This window comes from Pseudophryne corroboree, chromosome 6 (genome assembly GCF_028390025.1).
Source record: "Pseudophryne corroboree isolate aPseCor3 chromosome 6, aPseCor3.hap2, whole genome shotgun sequence".
NCBI classification, from domain to species: domain Eukaryota; kingdom Metazoa; phylum Chordata; class Amphibia; order Anura; family Myobatrachidae; genus Pseudophryne; species Pseudophryne corroboree.
In genome coordinates this window covers 806,220,833-806,245,405 of record NC_086449.1, presented here as the reverse complement: position 1 = coordinate 806,245,405, position 24,573 = coordinate 806,220,833, and the positions used below count along the sequence as shown (strand labels likewise).

General features: G+C 48.9%; 1 protein-coding gene across 2 annotated transcripts in view; it reads right to left on the bottom strand.

Moving 5' to 3' along the window:
* Window positions 1-6,926: 6,926 nt before the first annotated feature.
* The window catches only part of PTN (pleiotrophin), a 117,904-nt gene continuing 100,257 nt past the window's right edge, over window positions 6,927-24,573 (bottom strand). For both annotated transcript variants that reach the window (XM_063928999.1, XM_063928998.1), the window contains exon 5: window positions 6,927-11,346. In XM_063928999.1, coding sequence (XP_063785069.1) covers window positions 11,294-11,346 — 53 coding nt within the window. In that variant the 3' untranslated portion in view covers window positions 6,927-11,293. The remainder of the gene's footprint in view (window positions 11,347-24,573) is intronic.

Sequence of the window (24,573 nt, the reverse complement as noted above, 5' to 3'; positions counted from 1 at the left end):
TAGCAGCTCGGCAAAGTTGTAAAGCCGAGACCCCTCGGGCAGCCGCCCAAGATGAGCCCACCTTCCTCGTGGAGTGGGCTTTTACTGGTTTAGGATGCGTCAGTCCAGCCGCAGAATGCGCCAGCTGAATTGTGCTACAAATCCAGCGAGCAATAGTCTGCTTAGAAGCAGGAGCACCCAGTTTGTTGGATGCATACAGGATAAATAGCGATTCAGTTTTCCTGACTCCAGCCGTCCTGGAAACATATATTTTCAGGGCCCGGACTACGTCCAGTAACTTGGAATCCTCCAAGTCCCTAGTAGCCGCAGGCACCACAATAGGTTGGTTCAAGTGAAAAGCTGATACCACCTTAGGGAGAAACTGAGGAAGAGTCCTCAATTCTGCCCTATCCATATGGAAAATCAGATAAGGGCTTTTATATGACAAAGCCGCCAATTCTGATACACGCCTGGCCAAAGCCAAGGCCAATAACATGACCACTTTCCACGTGAGATATTTCAGATCCACGGTTTTTAGTGGCTCAAACCAATGTGATTTTAGGAAACTCAACACCACGTTGAGATCCCAAGGTGCCACTGGAGGCACAAAAGGGGGCTGAATATGCAGCACTCCCTTTACAAATGTCTGAACTTCAGGTAGTGAAGCCAGTTCTTTCAGGAAGAAAATGGACAGAGACGAAATCTGGACCTTAATGGAACCCAATTTTAGGCCCATAGTCACTCCTGACTGTAGGAAGTGCAGAAATCGACCCAGCTGAAATTCTTCTGTTGGGGCCTTCCTGGCCTCACACCCCGCAACATATTTTCGCCAAATACGGTGATAATGGTTTGCGGTTACTTCTTTCCTGGCTTTTATCAGCGTAGGAACGACTTCCTCCGGAATGCCCTTTTCCTTTAGGATCCGGTATTCAACCGCCATGCCGTCAAACGCAGCCGCGGTAAGTCTTGGAACAGACAGGGCCCCTGCTGTAGCAGATCCTGTCTGAGCGGTAGAGGCCATGGGTCCTCTGATATCATTTCTTGCAGTTCTGGGTACCAAGCTCTTCTTGGCCAATCCGGAACCACGAGTATCGTTCTTACTCCTCGTTTTCTTATTATTCTCAGTACCTTTGGTATGAGAGGCAGAGGAGGGAACACATAAACCGATTGGTACACCCACGGTGTCACTAGAGCGTCCACAGCTATCGCCTGAGGGTCCCTTGACCTGGCGCAATATCTAGTTTTTTGTTTAGGCGGGACGCCATCATGTCCACCTGTGGCCTTTCCCAACGGTTTACCATCAGTTGGAAGACTTCTGGATGAAGTCCCCACTCTCCCGGGTGTAGGTCGTGTCTGCTGAGGAAGTCTGCTTCCCAGTTGTCCACTCCCGGAATGAACACTGCTGACAGTGCTAAGACGTGATTTTCCGCCCATCGGAGAATCCTTGTGGCTTCTGCCATCGCCATCCTGCTTCTCGTGCCGCCCTGTCGGTTTACATGGGCGACTGCCGTGATGTTGTCTGATTGGATCAGTACCGGCTGGTTTTGAAGCAGGGGCCTTGCCTGACTTAGGGCATTGTAAATGGCCCTCAGTTCCAGAATATTTATGTGTAGGGACGACTCCTGACTTGACCAAAGTCCTTGGAAGTTTCTTTCCTGTGTGACTGCTCCCCAGCCTCGAAGACTGGCATCCGTTGTCACCAGGACCCAGTCCTGTATGCCGAATCTGCGGCCCTCTTGAAGATGAGCACTCTGCAGCCACCACAGTAGAGATACCCTGGTCCTTGGAGACAGGGTTACCAGCCGATGCATCTGAAGATGCGATCCTGACCACTTGTCCAAGAGGTCCCACTGAAAAGTTCTTGCATGGAACCTGCCGAATGGAATTGTTTCGAAGGAAGCTACCATTTTTCCCAGGACTCGTGTGCAGTGATGCACCGATACCTGTTTTGGTTTCAGGAGGTCTCTGACTAGAGAGGACAGCTCCTTGGCTTTCTCCAGCGGGAGAAACACTTTTTTCTGTACTGTGTCCAAAACCATCCCCAGGAACAGTAGGCGTGTGGTAGGAACCAGCTGTGACTTTGGAATGTTTAGAATCCATCCGTGCTGTTGTAGCACTTCCCGAGATAGTGCTACCCCCACCAACAACTGCTCCCTGGACCTCGCCTTTATAAGGAGATCGTCCAATTACGGGATAATTAAAATTCCCTTTTTTCGAAGGAGTATCATCATTTCTGCCATTACCTTGGTAAACACCCTCGGTGCTGTGGACAGCCCAAACGGCAGTGTCTGGAATTGGTAATGGCAATCCTGTACCACAAATCTGAGGTGCTCCTGGTGAGGATGGTAAATGGGGACATGCAGGTAAGCATCCTTGATGTCCAGGGATACCATGTAATCCCCCTCGTCCAGGCTCGCAATAACCGCCCTGAGCGATTCCATCTTGAACTTGAATCTTTTGATATATGTGTTCAAGGATTTTAAATTTAAGATGGGTCTCACCGAACCGTCCGGTTTTGGTACCACAAACATTGTGGAATAGTAACCCTTTCCTTGTTGAAGGAGGGGTACCTTGACAATCACTTGCTGTGAATACAGTTTTTGGATAGCCACCAACACTGCCTCCCTGGCAGAGGGAGTTGCTGGTAAGGCAGATTTTAGGAAACGGCGGGGGGGGAGACGCCTCGAATTCCAGCCTGTACCCCTGAGATACTACTTGAAGGATCCAGGGATCCACCTGTGAGAGAGCCCACTGTGCGCTGAAATTTCTGAGACGGGCCCCCACCGTACCCGGGTCCACCTGTGAAGCCCCAGCGTCATGCTGTGGACTTACCGGACGCTGTGCCTTTTTGAATCGGCATCACCTGACCACTGCCGAGTCCATAACCCCCTTCTGGCGGCAATGGACATTGCGTTTATTTTTTATGCCAGCCGGCAAATATCCCTCTGTGCATCACGCATGTATAAGACAGCGTCTTTTATATGCTCTATTGTCAGCAAAATATTGTCCCTATCCAGAGTATCAATATTATCCGACAGGGAATCTGACCACGCAGCAGCAGCACTGCACATCCATGCCGATGCAATCGCTGGTCGCAATATAATGCCCGTGTGTGTATATATATAGCTTTTAGGGTAGCCTCCTGCTTTCTCTCAGCAGGTTCCTTTAGGGCGGCCGTATCCGGAGACGGTAGTGCCACCTTTTTTGATAAACGTGTAAGCGCTTTATCTACCCTAGGGGGTGTTTCCCAACGTGACGTATCCTCTGGCGGGAAAGGGTACGCTGCCAATAACCGTTTAGAAATTATAAATTTCTTATCGGGGGAAGTCCACGCTTCCTCACACACCTCATTTAATTCCTCAGATGCAGGAAAAACTACTGGTAGTTTTTTCTCACCAAACATAATACCCTTTTTCGTGGTACCTGGGGTACTATCAGAAATGTGTAATACATTTTTAATTGCCTCAATCATGTAACGGGTGGCCCTATTGGAAGGTACACTAGTCTCATCGTCGTCGACACTGGAGTCGGTATCCGTGTCAACATCTGTGTCTGCCATCTGAGGTAGCGGGCGTTTTAAAGCCCCTGATGACATTTGAGACGCTTGGACAGGCACAAGCTGAGTAGCCGGCTGTCCTATGTCGTCAAACCTTTTATGTAAGGAGCTGACACTGTCACGTAATTCCTTCCATAAGTCCATCCACACAGGTGTCGACCCCGCAGGGGGTGACATCACATTCACAGGCATTTGCTCTGCCTCCACATCATTATCCTCATCATACATGTCGACACAGCAGTACCGACACACAGCACACACACAGGGAATGCTCTGACAGAGGACAGGACCCCACAAAGCCCTTTGGGGAGACAGAGGGAGAGTATGCCAGCACACACCAGAGCGCTATATAACACAGGGATATCACTATACAGAGTGTTTTCCCCTATAGCTGCTTGTATTATATATACTGCGCCTAAATTTATTGCCCCTCCTCTCTTTTTTACCCTTTCTGTAGTGCAGGACTGCAGGGGAGAGCCAGGGAGCGATCCTTCCAGCGGAGCTGTGAGGGAAAATGGCGCCAGTGTGCTGAGGAAGATGGCTCCGCCCCTTTTTCGGTGGGCTTTCTCCCGCTGTTTGTGTAAATCTGGCAGGGGTAATTTACACCTATATAACCTCTAGGGCTATATATGGTGTCAGTTTTGCCAGCCAAGGTGTTAATATTGCTGCTCAGTGCGCCCCCCCCCCCCCAGTGCCCTGCACCCATCAGTGACCGGAGTGTGTGGTGTGCATGAGGACCAATGGCGCACAGCTGCAGTGCTGTGCGCTACCTTGGAGAAGACAGAAGTCTTCAGCCGCCGATTTTCCGGACACTTCTTGCTTCTGGCTCTGTAAGGGGGACGGCGGCGCGGCTCCGGGACCGGACGACGAGGTCAGGTCCTGTGTGCGATCCCTCTGGAGCTAATGGTGTCCAGTAGCCTAAGAAGCCCAAGCTACCACCAGTTAGGTAGGTTCGCTTCTTCTCCCCTTAGTCCCTCGTTGCAGTGAGCCTGTTGCCAGCAGGTCTCACTGTAAAATAAAAAACCTAAAATATACTTTCTTTCTAGGAGCTCAGGAGAGCCTCCTAGTGTGCATCCAGCTCGGCCGGGCACAGAAATCTAACTGAGGTCTGGAGGAGGGTCATAGTGGGAGGAGCCAGTGCACACCAGGTAGTCCTAAAGCTTTCTTTAGTTGTGCCCAGTCTCCTGCGGAGCCGCTATTCCCCATGGTCCTTACGGAGTTCCCAGCATCCACTAGGACGTCAGAGAAAACATGTGCGCTCACCACACGTTGGGCAAGATGCCCACGCGGATAGTAAATTGGCATCTGTGCAAAAAAATTCCCTCTTGTGTTGGAACTGCCGTCCTTTGCCATCATGCACTGCCAGTCTGTGGCCTGCAGGGCATCATGGGAGTTGGATTCTGGCAAACAGGTAAGCCACTGGTTGCACATCTCTGGTGTAAAAGGACACAATTACTAGGCAGGCGTGTTGTGTGCTCCCTCTAGTGTAAGAGATGAGAACTGCACTGAAGTATGATTTGATTAAACAAGATGGGTCATATTTATTATTACATGCAGCCCCCCCCCCCCCCCCCCATGAAAAATAAACATTCCTTATTGCCACAGTTCATGACAATACGGAATCAAAAAACACTGCTATGGGAAGCCCATAGATATTGGTAAATCCATCAGCTCAGTAGCCCCCATAGAAACCTACGGGAGCTCCGGTCAGGGCCATCTTAACGTAGAGGCACACAGGGCAGCTGCCCAGGGCTCCACAAGTGTAGAAGCCTTTGAGCATGGGCGGGTGGTGGTCACACAATCAGAGCGGCCATTCTCTACCTGCCTCCCAGCCCAAAGTCAGACAGTGAATGGCTGTCAGCACGTTGATTGGTGGGTGGCTGGAGCTACCCACCAATCAGGGTGCAGCATTCTCTACCTGGCTCCCAGCCCAAAGTCAGACAGTGAATGGTTGTCAGCATGTTGATTGGTGGATGGCTGGAGCTACCCATCAATCAGAGTGCAGCATTCTCTACCTGGCTCCCAGCTCAAAGTCAGACAGTGAATGGCTGTCAGCTTGTTGATTGGTGGATGGCTAGAGGTATCCACCAATCAGAGTGGACATGCATATGGACAGACAATGCAAGACCACAGGAGCAGTACTGTAAGTTTGTTTTTTTATAATTGGTTCCCGTGAATGGGTGTGTAGGGGCCCCAGTGCATTGCTTTGCCCAGGGCTTACTCTGCTGTTAAAACAGTTCTGGCTGCAGCTGCTGTTGGATTTGCAGTCCCTCCTTGTTATATCATGGGGATACTGAACAATTGTGTGCATTCCCCAAAACTGGGAGATATGATGTAAATATACTTTAATAAACAGACCCCTAAGGGGGAATGTATCAAGCCTTGGAGAGAGAAGTTGCGTAGAGCATAAAGTATTTTGGCACTCAAATACCTGACCCAACACGTTATTAATGCATTTATTTATTCTTTTATTTTTCACACTATTCATTATTCCCACAGGGCCGGAACCTGGAAGTAAAGTGACTGCGTTAGCTACAATATCACTTAATGGAATATTTCCAAATCATCAACGTAACATAACGTTCCTTATTGCCGTAACATGCAACCATACGGAACGTTACTTTTCATGGCTATCCTGCTTTTCTCCATAAATGTAATAAACATTATGCTTTATCTATTCCCACTATCTACTAAAAGCCGACAGAATTCCTACGTTTAACTATTCCAGAGAGAAAAACAAATGGTAATTCTCAGGTTTGCAACGCCCAATAATGCTGATTAAGAGACCCCTAACAGTAGATTAATTGAATCCCCTTAGAGGTTAGTGATCTTTATCTGATGTCATTAAGGGCCTAATTCACACCTGATCGCTAGCAGGCGATTTTTGCAGCGCTGCGATCAGATAGTTGCCGCCTACAGGGGGAGTGTATTTTTGCTGTGCAAGTGTGCGATTGCATGTGTAGCAGAGCTGTGCAAACAGATTTTATGCAGTCTCTGCGCAGCCCAGGACTTACTCAGCCGCTGCGATCACTTCAGCCTCTCAGGGACCGGAATTGACGTCAGGAACCCTCCCTGCAAACGCTTGGACACGCCTGCGTTTTTCCAGACACTCCCAGAAAACGGTCAGTTGACACCCACAAACGCCCTCTTCCTGTCGATCTCCTTGCGATCGCCCGTGCGAACGGATCCGCCGCAAAAACCCATCGCTGAGCGGCGATCCGCTTTGTACCCGTGCGTCGTGCCAGCGCATTGCGGTGCATACGCATACACAGTTTGGACCTGATCGCCCGCGGTGCAAAAATGTACAACAGCGATCAAGTCTGAATTACCCCCTAAGTCCGTTATTATGTCATTGTAAATCTCACACTTATAAGAAAACACACATACTGTATTCATTATTGATTAGTTTATTAAAGTTCACCATTGCCCTATTCGATTATACTTTAACCAAGGTGGGTGTAGGACCCATGTTTAATCATTATAACATCACAGTTCATTATTGTTACAAATTGTTCCACTGTTCCATTTAAATTAAGACTCTCGACGTAGGTAGCATCATCCAATGTAATATTTCTGCCTGTGTCATTTTGCTGATCGCAACATCAGATCGTTGCAAGTTCAAGGGAGAGAAGATAAGTTCCACAACCAAAACGGAAATTACAAGAACTCGATACATTTGCAGATTACTTGCATAGATACAGTATAACCATTGTTCTTGTATGCAACATAAATGCTACACACAGGTCAATACCAGCAACACTATATCAAGAGAGGGAACCCTTTTTATATTTGGGATGAGCCCCATAACACTAACCCCAGACCCAGGATAATGATGATATGTCCCTGCCTGGGGTGGCTGTGGTTTGGGAAGAGTTTACCCATGCTGGCTTCGGTGTTCCCATGATGCACTGGGATTTGCAGCCTTGAATATGCATGTAATTGATCAGATGGAGTTTTTTCAACTGTTCCACAAACTACTAAGGGCACGATGCAGAGATGGATGCAGCGGCCGCGTCCATCTGGTCTGCGCACGCAGGACGTTTTATTAATGGGTATGCCGCAACTCATGGGAACCTGTCCTTGCAGCACACACCCCTATCTCTGTGTGCTGGGAGGCAGAGCCTGTCTATGGTGGTCATTCCGAGTTGTTCGCTCGCTAGCAGTTTTAGCAGCCGTGCAAACGCTATGCCGCCGCCCACTGGGAGTGTATTTTAGCTTAGCAGAAGTGCGAGCGAAAGGATCGCAGAGCGGCGGCAAAGTTTGTGCAGTTTTAGAGTAGCTTCAGACCTACTCAGCGCTTGCAATCACTTCAGACTGTTCAGTTCCTGTTTTGACGTCACAAACACGCCCTGCGTTCGCCCAGCCATGCCTGCGTTTTTCCTGGCACGCCTGCATTTTTCCGAGCTTCGCTAGACCCTGTGTGAAACTACATCGTTCATTGTAATAGTACGTCGCGCGTGCGCATTGCGCCGCATACACATGCGCAGAAGTGCTGTTTTTTTGCCTCACCGCTGCACAGCGAACGAATGCAGCTAGCAATCAACTCAGAATGACCACCCATGTGACCTGTGCAGCCAAGCAGAGAGCTCAGCCAGCCTAGGTGTCTCTACGTGAATGGACCGGCCCAATATCAGGCCTTCAGATGGACAGTCCAGCCCTCACAGTTGCCGTTTTAAATTCATTGATCAAAGCCGCCCGGTGATGAGGGGAGGGGGCCTTTGAAAACCTGATGGTTAGTAGATCTTTGCCAGTGTGTTGGTATGAGGAGTAGAGGGCAGGATAGAGACTCACTAAGTGGTCTCTTTACTAAGCCTTGCATGGAGAAGATAGCGTGGGCACAGATAAAGTTCTGGCCAATCAGCTCCTAACTGCCATGTCACAGGCTGGGTTTGAAAAATGACAGTTAGGAGCTGATTGGCTGGTACTTTATCTCCGTTCTCTTTATCTTCCACCAAGGCTTAGTAAATAGACCCCTAAGGCAGTAAAAGCCAGCAATGATGTCAGGAGGGGTCGGAGGAGTAGGGAAATAGCAAACGAAGTGGGATTTTTGTGAGGGAGCAGTTTGTACTTGGTTGAAGGGGTCATACGGTATTTTGGATGGTCTCCAACATCCACGTGCTGCCGTTTACACCGCAGGCTGTGAGCCCCAGATCATCATGAGGCAGAAGGAGGTGTTGGAAGTTTTTGCCTAAAACCATGAGGTCCTCAATGTGTGACCCCCCCCCCCCAATAATTCTCACTGGTTAGATGGGTTAACAAAAATTCATGTTTCTTCTTCAAGTGATTTCATTCCTTTAAAAACAAGCGACATACTGTATATGTATAGACATCAGCATCACAGTTGGCGGTGCGGGGGCCTGAGGCGGTGTTTGTAATGGCGGTGGGTGGGTGGGGGGCTACATCTGAACCTGTCCCCCCTTCCCCCAGTGCGAGTGCAGCAATCCCCTTGCGGGCTCGGCGGTGACCTGCGGTCGCCACAGGTTCTATTTCCACTCTATGAGTGTCGTGGAGACCCACGAGTGGAAATAGTCCCTGTTGGTCGGCATGCCAACCTTTGGGATAGTGAGGGGGCGGGATGTTGGTGGAGGTCACATGAATACCATCCCATTGGGGTCTATGTACTAATTCTTGGAGAGAGAGAGAGTGTGGGAGGAGATAAAGTGCCAGCCAATCAGCTCCTAACTGCCATGTTACGGGCTGTGTTTGAAAAATGGCAGGAGCTGATTGGCTGGTGCTTTATCTCTGTCCTCTTTATCTCTCTCTCTGAGGCTTAGTACATAGACTCCACTGTGGCTAATTCAGTGATGTACCCACAGTGTTGGACTGGGGCATGAAGGGCCCTTCGGGGTGATGCTGTTGTAGGGGCCCATGTTTAAGGGTGTGGCCAGGCTCCACTGGGGCTAACCATTACAGAGTGCATGTTCTGTGCCCCATGGTAAATATATAACAATCCATATTCTTGTGAAGTATAATGTAACATATGTATAATGCATAATTCAATTGCACTAGGATAGAGTCTGGAACCTGATCCCTAGAGGAGGAGGAGGGCCCACAGGCAGTGGGGCCCACCGGTGGTTTCCCCTGTGGGCCAGTCCGACCCTGTGTACCCAAACCGATGGTTTACCTACATCTCAGATGTTTTCTAAACTGTGCAATGAGCAGATCGTGTCCTTTGTTGTCCCTGATAGACAGGCTGCGGCCATTTGGAGTCGCAGTGGGGGTGGCGATAGAGAATGTTCCAAAATAACAGGGGTATCTGCTCTATTTTCAAGACATTTCTAGGCCAGTGTCTACGTCCTCGAATGCAGCTTCAGCTGACCCTGCTGCACGGCCATCCTTCAGATGACAGATGTTCACCAGATACCTCCTGTGGTATGTAGCGATCTGAATCCATCGCTGAATCAAGCCCATTATATCTAGTTACAGCTTTAATTTATCGAGGATAAAAGTCAAGGCTGAATTTGTTTCCTGGATGGTTTCATTGTTTTACTATTGCCTCTTGTTTGGACAAAGGACACATATCAGTGTTTTCCTAATTCGGTCCTCATCCTCCCCCAAACTGTAAAGGTTTTAAGGTTATCCATGCTTGAGCACAGGTATCTACCTAAGCTGTGTTCAAGCATGCATATCCTTAAAACCTGGACCTTTGTAAGGGCATGGGGACCGAGTTTGGGAAACATTGTGTTCCAACGTTGCCATTCATCCCTAGCTCCGTAGCACCATAATAAGCTTTCCATTGGGTGAGATTGGTGTGGCGTGACCAAGCATTTCTCCCACAGCTCCAGAGGCTCTAAGCACACTCCATCTGTCCTCGCACGTCTCTATAATATGATTTTGTCAGGAATCCAGGACTCCTAGGGGGTTGGAGCTTTTCAGAGCATGGGCAGGGCCTCAGGCAAGTTAGACGGTGCTGGATTGGTGCTGGGTAATCTGGGGGAGGGATTTGTGCTGCTCATGGGAGGGTTACAATTTTGCACATTTAGCTGTTAGCTGGTATGCTTATTTAGGGCTCATTCACTTATAATGCCTATACCAACACCCCAGTCCCTGGGAAGTAGTATCAAGCCAAAATATGAATATAGTCAAATTATTCTCAACTATATGAAGCATTATTAATATTATTCTTCCATTAAATGTGCATCTCCTAATGCACACGCCAACTGTATTACTGGTATTTGTCTGATGCTGCTAAGAAACTCTTGGTTTCGTCTGTTTTCTAATTAGTTTTGTTAAATAATGACCTTGGGTGATATGGCATTAACACTCTAGTCTTTAGCAGAGGTAGACATCCATTCTTAAGTTGCTGCAGAACTACAAGTACTAGCATGCCCTGTCCACCAAAGCTTGACAGGGCACGCAGAGACTTGTAGTTCCACTACGGCCGGAGATCCACAGCTTGCCTGCCCGCTCTATAGTATGAGCACAATAAAAGGTATAATAAAAACACCCCAACACTCTTGTTACGCCCCGTTAAACCCCAGTGATATGACTAAAGGTATGCTAAGGGTCCTCAGTTCTGTTATTTACAGGTCTAGCAACAGGAACAGTAAATACCTTGTTCTTTAATGCACCTAACACAGTGTTATGGTTTAAAATATATCTTCCCCCCTCCACCAAATAAAACACTACAGTGTACAAAGTATGCCCCCCCCCCCCCTTTTCCCTTCCACTACTATAGGTAGAAATGTAGACAATTTTCTATGCCACGCTGCGCTGGCACAGGTGCCCCCCGGGTCTTATTCTCTTGTCCGCTGTCACTCAGTCCACCATCTTGTCCTGCTTCTTCCCCTCTTTTTTCTTCTTTTTCGACTCTGCAACAAAGAAAGTTGTAAGAAATAGAGGTTACATATTTACATACAGACAATCCAGGCACATTCCTAGTGCAGCGCAATTTAAAGGTCATCAGAAAATAGCTTTATATGATTGTTCTCCTTTGCTGCTTGCAGAAAACCTGTATTCCCATTAACAAGAGAGAAATATTAGTTGGGCAGAGAAGATAGGTACGGGTCTACGGGAAGTGCACAACCTCACATTGAGGGTCATTCCGAGTTGATCGCTCGCTAGCTGTCTTTTGCAGCCGTGCGAACGCATAGTCGCCGCCCACGAGGGAGTGTATATTTGCTTTGCAAGTGTACGATCGCATGTGCAGCCGAGCTCTGCAAAAACATTTTGTGCAGTTTCTGAGTAGCTTTGAACTTACTCAGCCCATGTGATCACATCAGCTTGGCCGGGCCCAGAATTGACGTCAGACACCCGCCCTGCAAACGCCTGTGTTTTTCCAACCACTCCCAGAAAACGGTCATAAACGCCGTCTTCCTGTTAATCTCCTTGCGATCGGATGTGCGAATGGATTCTTCGTTAAATCCATCGCCCATCAACGATCCGCTTTGTACCCGTACGACGTGCATGAGCATTGCGGTGCATGCGCATTGCGATGCATATGCATGCGCAGCAGTGACCTGATCGCTGCGCTGCGAAAAACTGCAGCGTGCGATCAGGTCGGAATGACCCTCATTGAGTTTATCTGCTCAGAATGCACAGCGGCGATGCTTTTGTACTTGACAAGTAGCTCCCTAGCAGCGCAGCTCCTGCGCGCTAGCAGGAAGCTACCCATCGCCGCTCGGGTCGCAGTGGCTGCGTGAGACATCACGCAGCCACCGCGGCACGCCCCCTGCACGTCCAGGCATGCCTGCGTTGCCCGAACCGCGCTCTCGAAATGGCAGCCCAACACCGCCGGCCCGCCCCCTCCTGCCCAGCGTCCGCCTCTGCGATCAGCCCCGGCGATCGCTGGGCTGAGATGGCCATCGGCTGTCTGGCATGCGCCGGCGCAGAGTGGCATCGGCGCATGCGCAGTTCAGACCTGATCGGCTGCTGTGCGAAAACGCTCAGCAGTGATCAGCTCTGAATTAGGTCCAAAATGTATTTGCATCTCCTGCATTGCAACTTGGGGCTCGATTCAGACCTGATCGTTGCGGTGCGTTTTCGCACCACTGGCGATTATTGATAGACTGCGCACACGCATGTACAGCAATGCGCACGCGCGTCGTCAAATAACAGGCACTGCCGAACAGCGACAGGCTGGTGCAAAAATGTCACAGCCATTCGCATGCTGATTGACAGGAAGAGGGCGTTGGTGGGAGGTAACTGACCGTTTTCTGGGAGTGTCAGGAGAAACGCAGGCGTGCCCAAGCATTTTCAGGGAGGGTGTGTGACGTCAGCTCCGGCCCCGATCAGCCTGTTCTCATTGCACTGTAGGAGTAAGTCCTGGGCTGCGCACACACTGCACACACTAGTAAAAACATTCGATGGTGAGTGACGTGCGAACGGATTTGCAGCTGTCCGCTGACTGAGGAACATTGAGGTAATGTATCCTGTTTGGAATTGCAGGCTTACCCAGTGTGTTACTAATGGCGACGTAAGATCCGTATCCCAAATGCTTGCAGCCAAGAAGCAGAGAGACAGCAACGGTCATTCCATTAGTAGCAACTGTGCACCATATACCCCTGCTGCAGCTGCATGACGCAACGTCTTATGGGAGTGTTGCAGGCATTTCGCTAAAAGTGGTTGCGTACAGAGATGCTGGACCGCTTACACGGGAGGCCAAACTCAGATGGAGCAATACCTCCAATGCACAGAATAAGAGACGCACTACAGAGCCGCTACCTATATGTGTGTTGGCTTGGAATGCATTTGGCATCCCGGCGGTTGGATGCTGGTGGTCATGTGACAGACGGCATAATCCCAACACCATATAGGAGACCGGCGTCAGAGCACCTACAGCTGTCATCTCAAAGGTAAGTATCAGGGCACGGGTTAGGGCCTGAGGAGGGGGGGGGGGGTTAGGAATAGGCACTAGGGAGGGGGTTAAGGTTAGGCACCGGGGAGGGGGGGTGGTTAGCCATAGCTGACATCCCAGAGGATTAGCCATAACCATAGCCGACACCCCCAAAGGTAAGCCCCAACCGCCATCCCCTGGAGGGTTAGGGGAGGGTTAAAATACTTACCCCTTTCCGGTGTCAGCACTCTTCAGTGTCGGCATGCCGCTGTGACCCCCAGCCTCCCGGCCGCCGGTATTACATACCGATCCCGTTGGCATTTACATTAATGATGTCCGTTGATAATGAAAGGTTTCTAGTTGGATAGCTTTGCGGCGGCCGACACGTGCATTGTACCACTAAAGCAGCGCAATACTGATTAGAATGTTCTTTACCAGTGTCAACTACTGGAAGTAGAAAAAATAAGTCTGTATCTCCCGCCCTGCTGTGCTGCCGCCAACGTGTGAGGTGACAGGTAAGCACTGGAGAGGACGCTATTAGTGCGGCCTGTTCTCAGTGACTCACAGACTGTGACTGAGGAAAGTGTATGAGAGTCCGGGGAGAGCGGGGGAGTTAGACCACAAGGAATAATTCAAGGCCTTTCACAGGCTGGATCCACTTTGAATTCAGGATGTTGTGTCACTCATCATCGCTATGCTATGCAAGACCAGAAACAGCAGGCAGCCGCAGCTAGGGCGCAGGAGGACAGAGCTTGGCTTTTGTGCTGGCTATTCGTGTTTTGTTTTACCCTTCTTTCTGTTTTCCCTTGCTCCCCTTTTCATTCTGCCACTTCATCTATCTGGGGGGAGGGGAAGGGGGCAGAGGGGGGGCTCAGGTATTCCTCAACCAATCATTTCTTTTTTTGTGGCATAACATTGCAGTGAAGATTAACCCCTTTGATGTATTGTGTCCTGTCAGTCTCCCTGGCTGCCCGGCATCAATGACTGGATAAGATTTGTGGCGGCCATTTTGTCTTACACACTGAGTGACCATGGTTACTAACTCCTAACAAAAATAACAACCGCAAATGAGTGACACAGACCAACACATTTCAGACAATGGATGTGGTCCGCTTGTTGCAGGAGTCGCACATCAGCCTGCTGTGGCCCTATGAAGTGGCCCTGAGCTTTATATGGTGATATTCCTCAGGGACTAGTCGTAGTCTCATGATGTACATTACGCCCTATACGATGTACAGTAGCAGAATTACTCATCAGCATTTTCATTTTAAAAAGAAAGTAAATCACAGTAAACGTTATTTGTTCACTTCTGCACGTTATTTGATGTCTTAATAGGGGTTCAGCATGACTGACCACCGGATGGGATGCGAAATCCTGATAAGGGCGAGGTAAGGATGTTACCCCCTCTCCCCAACCCGCTACTTCCTCACCCTAACTTCCCGCTGCCTAGCCCTAACCTCCCCCCTTAGTGTCTAACCCTAACCTCCCCCCTTAGTGTCTAACCCTAACCTCCCCCCTTAGTGCCTAAACCTAACCTCCCTCACCACGGTAGTGCCTAACCATAGGGATTCCGGCGGCGGGATTCCTGCATCAGTCATTGACCCTGTTGGGATTCTGCTGTCGGCAATTTGCCGCGTGATGTCGGGATCCCGACAGCCGGCATCTTAACCGCATTCCCTTAATAGTGTCATATTGTTAAAAAGCTGAAATTTGAATAGAAAATATATGAAAGTATTGCAACGTCCGTATTTAATTGGTATCTCTTGCTGATTTCATCATGCCCTGAGTTCCGCCTTCCCTCCAGCGTCTATACATAGCTATTTCCGGGTATACCCGGCCACGGTTTGGTGTAAAAGGGTCCTTAAAAATAATCTGGGTCGAGTTATGTGAGAATCCAGCCCCGGTAGCCTGCGGTGTAAACGGGTGACCCTCGCGCTAAAAGTCTATGGTGAGCTGGATCACTGCCACTTGGAGATGATGTTGGCAGAGGGAAGACCCGCCACTAACCTGGGTACTGTGAGGTAGCAATGCTAACCACTGTGCCACTCCACTTGCTTGCAGGTACAGAAAGCTACTGCCATGTGGTGAAGTGTAGCAATACCTGAAGGACTGTACCTTAAATAATCTCCCACCGCTGTGAAGTGCAGGAGCCCCTGAGATTTCTCACAGAGCCATTCCAGCGCGCAGGCCAGCAAGGAGCAGCTGCCAACTTCCATTCAGCCTCCCGTCGTCTCTCCAATATACCGCACAACGGGCCATTGTTTTATCCCCAGAGATATTACAGGACATCCACACAAACCTTATTTTGTCTCCCCCTTGCAGTACCAGGGAGCGAATAATGCAGATAATTTCTCCCTCACGTCAGAAGTGCCCCAGCAGCGGCAGATAAGTTCCTTACAATCTCTCGCTGTAAGAAACCAGAGTGGTTCTGGGTCACTGAGACTATAGAACAGGTGGACTGGGAGGGCGCCAAGTGCTCCGAAGCACAATGCCATGCACATTTCACATCTCTGTGCCGCAAAATGCAGCGTTTGTCTGAGGTTTGGGAGCAAGCCAGACGGTAAAATGTCATTATAGAAAAAAATGAAATGCACACATTAGCAATAAGGGCAGATTTTCTATAGGAGTGATTATATACACACACACAATAAGGGGTTTCTAAGGAAATGCCAATAACCCACTCGGATTAACCTCTCCAGTACATGCATTTCTTTGTCAGTGTAGTTTATCTGTGTCCTTTGCAGGCAGCGATACGTAACACTACATAATACAGGTGTGGGAATAGGAGACGTTATTTTATTACTATCCTTATATTGAATATGCAGCCAGCATTTGCCGTTATGCTGCACAGTAAGGAAATCACAGGGAAAATGGCCGCTGTGCCATTTTCTGGAAGACTTGCTTGTGCGCAGTAGACTCTGGCACAATGACAGAGACTGCACACGGGCCCCCGCCTCTCTTGATACGCCTCCGGCCAGTAGTATCTTGCCACTGTAGCTGCCGGTGCTGATCATTTGTCACCTTTATTTCTAACACCCGTTACACTTGGGGTCAATCACCATGTTAACAGAACCATCAAGGTAACACACTGGTATCTTCACCAGAGTGTTCACTCAGCCCCCGATCCATGATGTGACAGTGGGCCATGCAGGTGGGTGCCTGCGGGGGCTGCATTTGTGGTCGGAAATGGAGGGGTGGCGGCAGATATTGGAGATATCTTCTGCAATCCTTTCATGGTACATCTGGAGGATCCTTTAAAGACCGGCAGAAACAGCAGATTCTCATTGGGCCTAATTCAGACCTGATTGCTGAGGTCTGCGATCAGACAGTCGCTGCCCAGGAAGAATGAAACCCCCCCCCCCCCCCCCGTGCAAGTGTGCGAATGCATGTGTACACCGTGCAAAAACTTTGCCAGACAGCGGACATCTGCAAGTCCGTTCGCAAGTCACTCACCATCGAATTATTTTTCCAGTCTGTGCATAGCCCAGGACCTACTCCTACAGTGCGATACAAACAGGCTGATCAGGGCCGGAGCTGACGACACACACCCTCCTAGAAAACGATTGGGAACGCCTGCGTTTTTCCTGACACTCCCAGAAAACGTCCAGTTACCACCCACAAACGTCCGCTTGTTGTCAATCACCTTGCGTACGCTGTGCGATCGAAATTTTCTCACCATCCCGTCGCTGTTTGGCGACGCTCATGCGCATTACGGTGCATACATATGCGCAGTCATTCGATAATCGCCCGCTGTGCGATTTCGCACATCAGCCATCAGGTCTGAATTGGGCCCATTGTGTCAATATTTTTTTTTTAAACTAGAAAGGCAAATAAATTGGCTAGTAAGATGCGACTGCCTCTCTCTTGCCATGTTCCCGCCCCATGTACAGGCCATTCCGCCTGACTGAGCTTGTCTAGGGATTAATAGTAACTATCGCGGCCGGCCTGTGATGAACACATGAAAATGCTCTGCGTGCCGCTCCCTCGGGCCTACGGTGCTGCAGCTGCCCTGGAGATCCTATCTGCCCATTAACGGCTCAGAGATAGAGCCGCCTCAATAAGGAGCGTTCCGTGTTATCTCCTCTTCCAGTCTTTATTTGCTTTCTAAGCGCATAGAGGAGAAGCTGTGCGAGGACAGATGCACACACCGCTGCTCGCTCCGGAACCAGGGAAATCATTTGCTTTGCTGAAACCTAAGTTTAGTCGTTTTATCTAAAAGAGGTATTAGGGACCTCACGTCGGACTGCATAACGTCACGCTGTGCGCAGATAATTAACGCGCAGAAGTAGATGTTGCTATTGGGGAGGGGGGATGTTAAACACTCTTTAACCCTTTATAGTCTCTCCACATACGGGAGTGTCGCAGGGTGTGCCCCCTGTGTGCAAATGCCGTCGCAGCTGGGATTCTGGACGCAGCGGCTGTGCGAAAATATGCAAATGTCGCAGCCGCCAGGATTTTTTATTGAGACACCCGCTGGAGGTGATTGTTGGGAGTGAACCTACGGTCGCGCAGGCTGGCAGACGGAACGGAGACGTCGGAGTCATTACGGCTACATAAGGGATCGCAGTCGCAGGTAGTGCCACGCCCCCAAATTGGTTGTGCAGGGTTTGCGTGTTAATAGCCACCACTCCATTACTGCCTGTCAATCACTATGCAAATAAATTACTGCGACGCACTGCATCACCGGTTCCGCCACCAAATTTGAATACGGGGGCAGGTGATCTGCCCCAGCCATTACTTCCTTTTCATTATGCTTTGATCTCTCCCGTATTGTCCACCGCCCCACTGGATCACACAAGAAGAGACAGCAGCTAGCCTGGCATTTTTTTCTCTGCTAGGTCAGTGTCGTCCCAATATTCAGGGCCGTAGATAGAAGTGGGCGAGTGGTGCCAATGCCCAGGGTACAGGGCCATGGAAGCTATATATGGCTTGTACGGTGCCTGGAGAGGCAATGCAATGCTGAAAAGCACAGACAGTACCTGGCTCGTTGATTTTTAATTGCAGAATATTGAGGCTTTCTGCACAATTATTATCATTATTATTTCATCTCAGTTCTGAAGTGTTTGTGCGAAAATAAAAATATTGCGCAGCCTTAACACCATACATATGGAGTGTAGTTTATTGCAGTGTATTGCGGATCCTGGCACAAAATACGTTTTGCAATCGAATGTAATATCCTCAGGCACCTGTGACGAGACAGAACCTACTATCTGCCTACGACTGAGCCAGGCTGCACTGAAAGCTCCATCTCTGCTATGGGTACATGGGGCTTTGGGAGGCTGGAAGATCCTGGTCAGAGCAGGGACTGGTGCCAGATCTCTGCATATCTGCAGGACTGACATAATCCCCTGCAGATATCCATGAGGCTGTTGTCAGAATAAACTGCTTCCCTGGAGCCAAAGTGATTACTATTCACAGCGCGCAGAGTGATGAACGCAGAGGGAAAACTGACATTGCAGGACAACCCATGTCTGACATATTTAACAGAAGTCAATTCAGATGCGTGGAGGAGCCATAGAGGCCTAATAACAGTAGGATTTAGCAAAATCAGCGTTGCAGCAGAGGTACTGGGAAATTAGGGGCTCATTCTGAATCACACGCAGGTCCGTATGCATCTAGCAAACCTCAGAAAATTGCGCATGTGCTGCAGCAACGTTCTTTGCATATTTGTGCAATGATACTGAAGGGTGTATTTATTTACTAAGCCTTGGAGAGAGGTAAAGTGGACAAAGATAAAGTACCAGCCAATCAGCTCCTTACTGGCATTTTTCAAACACAGCCTGTATGGTGGAGCTGATTGGTCTGTTGTGGTGCCTAGGGGAGGGGAATGTGAGAGTAAGACTATTCATACTCATTGGATAAATGTCAGCTGAAATGTCCAGCTCATAAGTGGATATGTTAGAAGCAGCGTTAACAATACATGCTTATTTTCCACCGTAAGGCTGCCAAAATCTTATTGCCAAAAATTTGCGGCTCATCTTTATTAGTTGCAGTAAATAAATGTTTATTTATTTCATGGTGAGAGGCCTGCTGTGTAGCCCTCACCTGCTAGGCCCAGACAGTAACAGGCAAATGCTCCCAGTGCTAAGTGTTGTTGAAATGGGTGGAGACTATTAGTCAGTGGGTGGGGCTATGTCAAGTTTGGGATTGAGGGGCGTGGCCTGAGCAGATGTTCTTACTCAGTGACAAGATGGCTCTGTGCATGTGCAAAGACTATCGGCGGCCGTCTTGTTTAGGGAATGAAGTTTCCCTAGACGCCATTTTGTTGGAGACTGCGTAGTAGCATACTCCACTTCTGACAAGAGCATGCCTGCATCCTTCATGACCATCAGTTCCCAACTTGCAGCCGGGTGTTAGCTCCTGACAGTCAGCTCCCTCTAGGCAGGCAGTATATGCAACCATTTTGGCTGACATTTGCGATTATGGGCCTAAGTAATGGTCCTGATTAAGTAATCGCAAATACCTTCTCAGTTGCAAAAGTCGCACCACTGGGATTTGTATATAGACTCCCACTGGAAGTGGCTCAGATCTGCCATTTGTGTACAAAGGCATGAGCATCGGACATGAATGCTGCGCAGACTGACCAATAGAGCTGGGACGCCGGAGCCATTTTGATTGCTTATTGGATCGTAGTAGCAAGCACTTACACAACACGACACATCTGCCTTTTACTAGTAGAGTTGTGCGGCAGGCACTTTTCGTGTTTTGTGTTTTGGTCTTAATTCCCCGCTCGTGTTTTGGTTTTGGATCTGGATGTTTTTTGAAAAAAATATAAAAACAGCTAAAATCACAGAATTTGGGAGTAATTTTGATCCTACAGTATTATTAACCTCAATAATATTCATTTCCAGTCTATTCTGAACACCTCACAATATTGTTTTTAGGCCAAAAGGTTGTACCAAGGTCGCTGGATGGCTAAGCTAAGCGACACAAGTGTGCGGCGCAAACACCTGGCACAACTAGGAGTGGCACTGCAGTGGCAGACAGGATGGCACTTAAAAAAACTAGGCCCCAAACAGCACGTGATGCAAAGAATTAAAAGAGGTACAATGAGGTAGCTGTGTGACTAAGCTAAGCGACACAAGCGTGCGGCCCCTGTCATTTTTCTAAAAATTCTGCACCACCAAATTAATTGTATGTGCAAAACATGGGACGTGCTGGAATTTGCCCAGATATAATGCACGCTGAATATTGGCGGCGTTGTCCAATATCACAAATCCCCAGAAGAGTCTAATTGGGGTAAGCCATTGTGCAATGATGTCCCTCAGTTTCCGTAAGAGGTAGTCAGCGGTGTGCCTCTTACGGAAAGCAGTGATACATAGCGTAGCCTGCCTAGGAATGAGTTTGCGTTAGCGAGATGCTGCTACTGGTGCCGCTGCTGTTGTTGCTGCGGGAGGACATACATCTACCCAGTGGGCTGTCACAGTCATATAGTCCTTAGTCTGCCCTGCTCCACTTGTCCACATGTCCGTGGTTAAGTGGACATTGGGTACAACTGCATTTTGTAGGACACTGAGGACACTTTTTCTGACGTCTCTGTACATTCTCAGTATCGTCTGCCTAGTGAAGTGGAACCTAGATGGGATTTGATACCGTGGACACAGTACCTCAAATAATTCTCTTAGTCCCACTGAACTAATGGCGGATACCGGACGCACGTCTAACACCAACATAAGTGTCAAGGCCTCAGTTATCCGCTTTGCAAAAGGATGACTGCTGTGATATTTCATCTTCCTCACAAAGGACTGTTGGACAGTCAATTGCTTACTGTAACAGTACAAGTGGTCTTCCGACTTCCCCTCTGGGATGACGATCGACTCCCAGCAGCAACAGCAGCAGCGGCGGCAGCAGCAGCAGCAGGCGTTACACTCAAGGATACTCCGGAGGAATCCCGGTTAGGAGAGGACTCCTCAGTCTTGACAGTGACATGGCCTGCAGGACTACTGACATTCCTGACTGAGGAGGAGGTTGACGTTGAGGAAGTTGGTGGTGTGGCTTGCAGGAGCTTGGGTATAAGAGGAAGAAGGAATTTAGGTGTCAGTGGAGTGCTTACGCTCTTACCCAAAGTTTCACAACTTGACACTGACTTCTGATGAATGCGCTGCAGGTGACGTATAAGGGAGGATGTTCCTAGGTGGTTAACATCCTTACCCCTACTTATTACAGATTGACAAAGGCAACACACGGCTTGACACCTGTTGTCTGGATTTGTGGAGAAATAATTCCACTCGGAGAGGTGGCTTTTTTGGTATTTTACCCAGGCATCACAATGGGCTTCTTCATCTCACAGACAACAGGTGTCTCCCCCGGTGCCTCATTTAAACAAACCACATCACCATCAGAATCCTCATCGTCAACTTCCTCCTCAGCGCCAGCAACACCCATATCCTCATCCTGGTGTACTTCAACAGTGACATCTTCAATTTAAATATCAGGAACTGGACTGCGGGTGCTCCTTCCAGCACTTGCAGGGGGCGTGCAAATGGTGGAAGGAGCCATCTCTTCCTGTCCAGTGTTGGGAAGGTCAGGCATCACAACCGCCGACACACTTGGACTCTCCTTGGGGATTTGTGATACCATCTTAGAATGCACAGTTCTTTTCTGTGCTTTTTCTACCTTAACTGTTATAATTTTCCTAGCGGAAGGATGAGGGCTTCCATCGTTATGTCACATTGAACCACTTGTCATGAACATAGGCCAGGGCCTTAGCAGTTACTTGCCACGCCGTGTCGTAAATGGCATATTGGCAGGTTTACGTTTCTCCTCATTTAAATTTTTTACTGAACTTTGGCTTTTGGGATTTTACATGTCCTCTACTATAATATTGGGCATCGGCCTTGGCAGACGACGTTGATGGCATTTCATCGTCTATGTCATGGCTAGTGGCAGCAGCTTCAGCGCATGAAGTGGTTCTTGATCTTTCCCTATTTTATCCTCCTTATATAACAATGGGGGTCATTCTGACCCGTTCACTCGCTGCGTTTTAATGCAGCAGAGCGAACGGTCCCTGCTGTGCATGCGCCGGCGCCGTAGTGCACCAGCACATGCCAGACAGCCGAAGGCCATAGCAGGGATGCAACTGCCTCTGCCTGATTGACAGGCAGAGGTGATCGCTGGGCGGGAGGGGGCGGAACGGCAGCGCTTGGACGTCGTTTCGTGGGTTTGGTCCGGCCAACGCAGGTGTGGCCGGACCAAACGGTGGGCGGGCCGCAGCAGCTGTGTGACGTCGCACACAGCCGCTGCGGGCCGGGGAGCGATGATTAGCTCCCAGCCAGCACGCTAAAGCTGCGCTGGCCGGGAGCTACTCCTGAAGTGCAAAGGCATCACCGCTGTGCAATGCTTTTGTATTTGTGCGGGGGGGGGGGGGGGGGGGGAGGCCGGACTGACATGCTGGGCATCCCCCGCATGTCAGGGGAGAAGATCGTAGCTGTGCTAAATTTAGCCCAGCTACGATCAACTCGGAATGACCCCCATATGCGGTACAGGAGAGCGAACCTCTACACCACATAGGACAAACCATGTGAAAATTATTTGGATTAAATATTAATAACCCCTTTATTTGGAGTAAATAATATACAGCACAGGACAGCACCACTGAATTTATATGGCAGCACCACTGAACTGGATTTATACGGAACTAAATGGATTTATATGGAATTATATGGCAGGATCACTGGATTTATACGCCAGTAGCACTGGAATTATACAGCAATATCACGGAAACTATACGCCAGTATCACAGGAATTATACGCCAGTATCACAGGAATTATACGCCAGTATCATAGGAATTATACAGCAATATCACTGGAATTATACGGCAGTATCATAGGAATTATACGGCAATATCACTGGAATTATACGGCAGTATCATAGGAATTATACGGCAATATGACTGGAATTATACGCCAGTATCATAGGAATTATACGGCAATATCACTGGAATTATACGGCAGTATCACAGGAATTATACGCCAGTATCACAGGAATTATACACCAGTATCACAGGAATTATACACCAGTATCACAGGAATTATACAGCAATATCACTGGAATTATACGTCAGCATCACAGGAATTATAGGCCAGTATCACAGGAATTATACACCAGTACCACGGGAATTATACGGCAGTAACACTGGAATTATACACCAGTATCACTGGAATTATACACCAGTATCACGGGAATTATACGCCAGTATCACTGGAATTATACACCAGTATCACGGGAATTATACGCCAGTATCACGGGAATTATACACCAGTATCACGGGACTTACATGCCAGTATCAAGGTAATTATACGGCAATATCACTGGAATTTTACGCCAGTATCACGGGAATTATACGCCAGTATCACGGGAATTATACGCCAGTATCACGGGAATTATACGCCAGTATCACGGGAATTATACGCCAGTATCACAGGAATTATACAGCAGTATCACGGGAATTGTACAGCAGTATCACGGGAATTATACAGCAGTAACACTATAATTATACGGCAGTATCACAGGAATTATACGCCAGTATCACAGGAATTATACAGCAGTATCACGGGAATTATACAGCAGTAACACTGGAATTATACGGCAGTATCACGGGAATTATACGCCAGTAACACTGGATATATGGCAGCAGAGGACACCACCACTGTGACTGGTCACTGGACTGATTCTGTACAAGACACTACCCCTGGTCTGATGCAAGACAACACAGCAAAAATGCAAGGGACTTATACAGCAGCACTGGGGACATATAGCAGCAGAGGACACCAACACTGTGACTGGCTGGACTGATGCAGCACAATACACTGACTACACTGGACTGGACTGAGCAGCACAACACAGCACAAGACTCGCCACCCCACTTTCCCGCCCACACAGACACTGAGGACGGAGACACGTCCTCTCACTACACTCTCCGAGACTGGAGTGAAAATGGCGGCAACGTGCGGGTCCTTATATGGAATCCAAACCCCGCGAGAATCTGGCAGCGGGATGATGAAGTTTTGCCGCGTTCGGGTTTCTAAGTCAGGCGGGAAAACCCAAGCCTGACTCGGATCCGCGCTCGTGACCTGAAGTCCGGTAGGGTTCGGTTCCCTGAGAACCGAACTCGCTCATCTCTACCTTTTAGTAGTCCCCCCACCGTTACTGCCCACAAAACGGTGCCTCACTGTCAGTCACTTTGCAAATAAATCCTCCCTGCGACCATTGTCGTAAGATCATCGTGTCACATGCACTGTGGTAAAAAAAATGGCTCCTCGG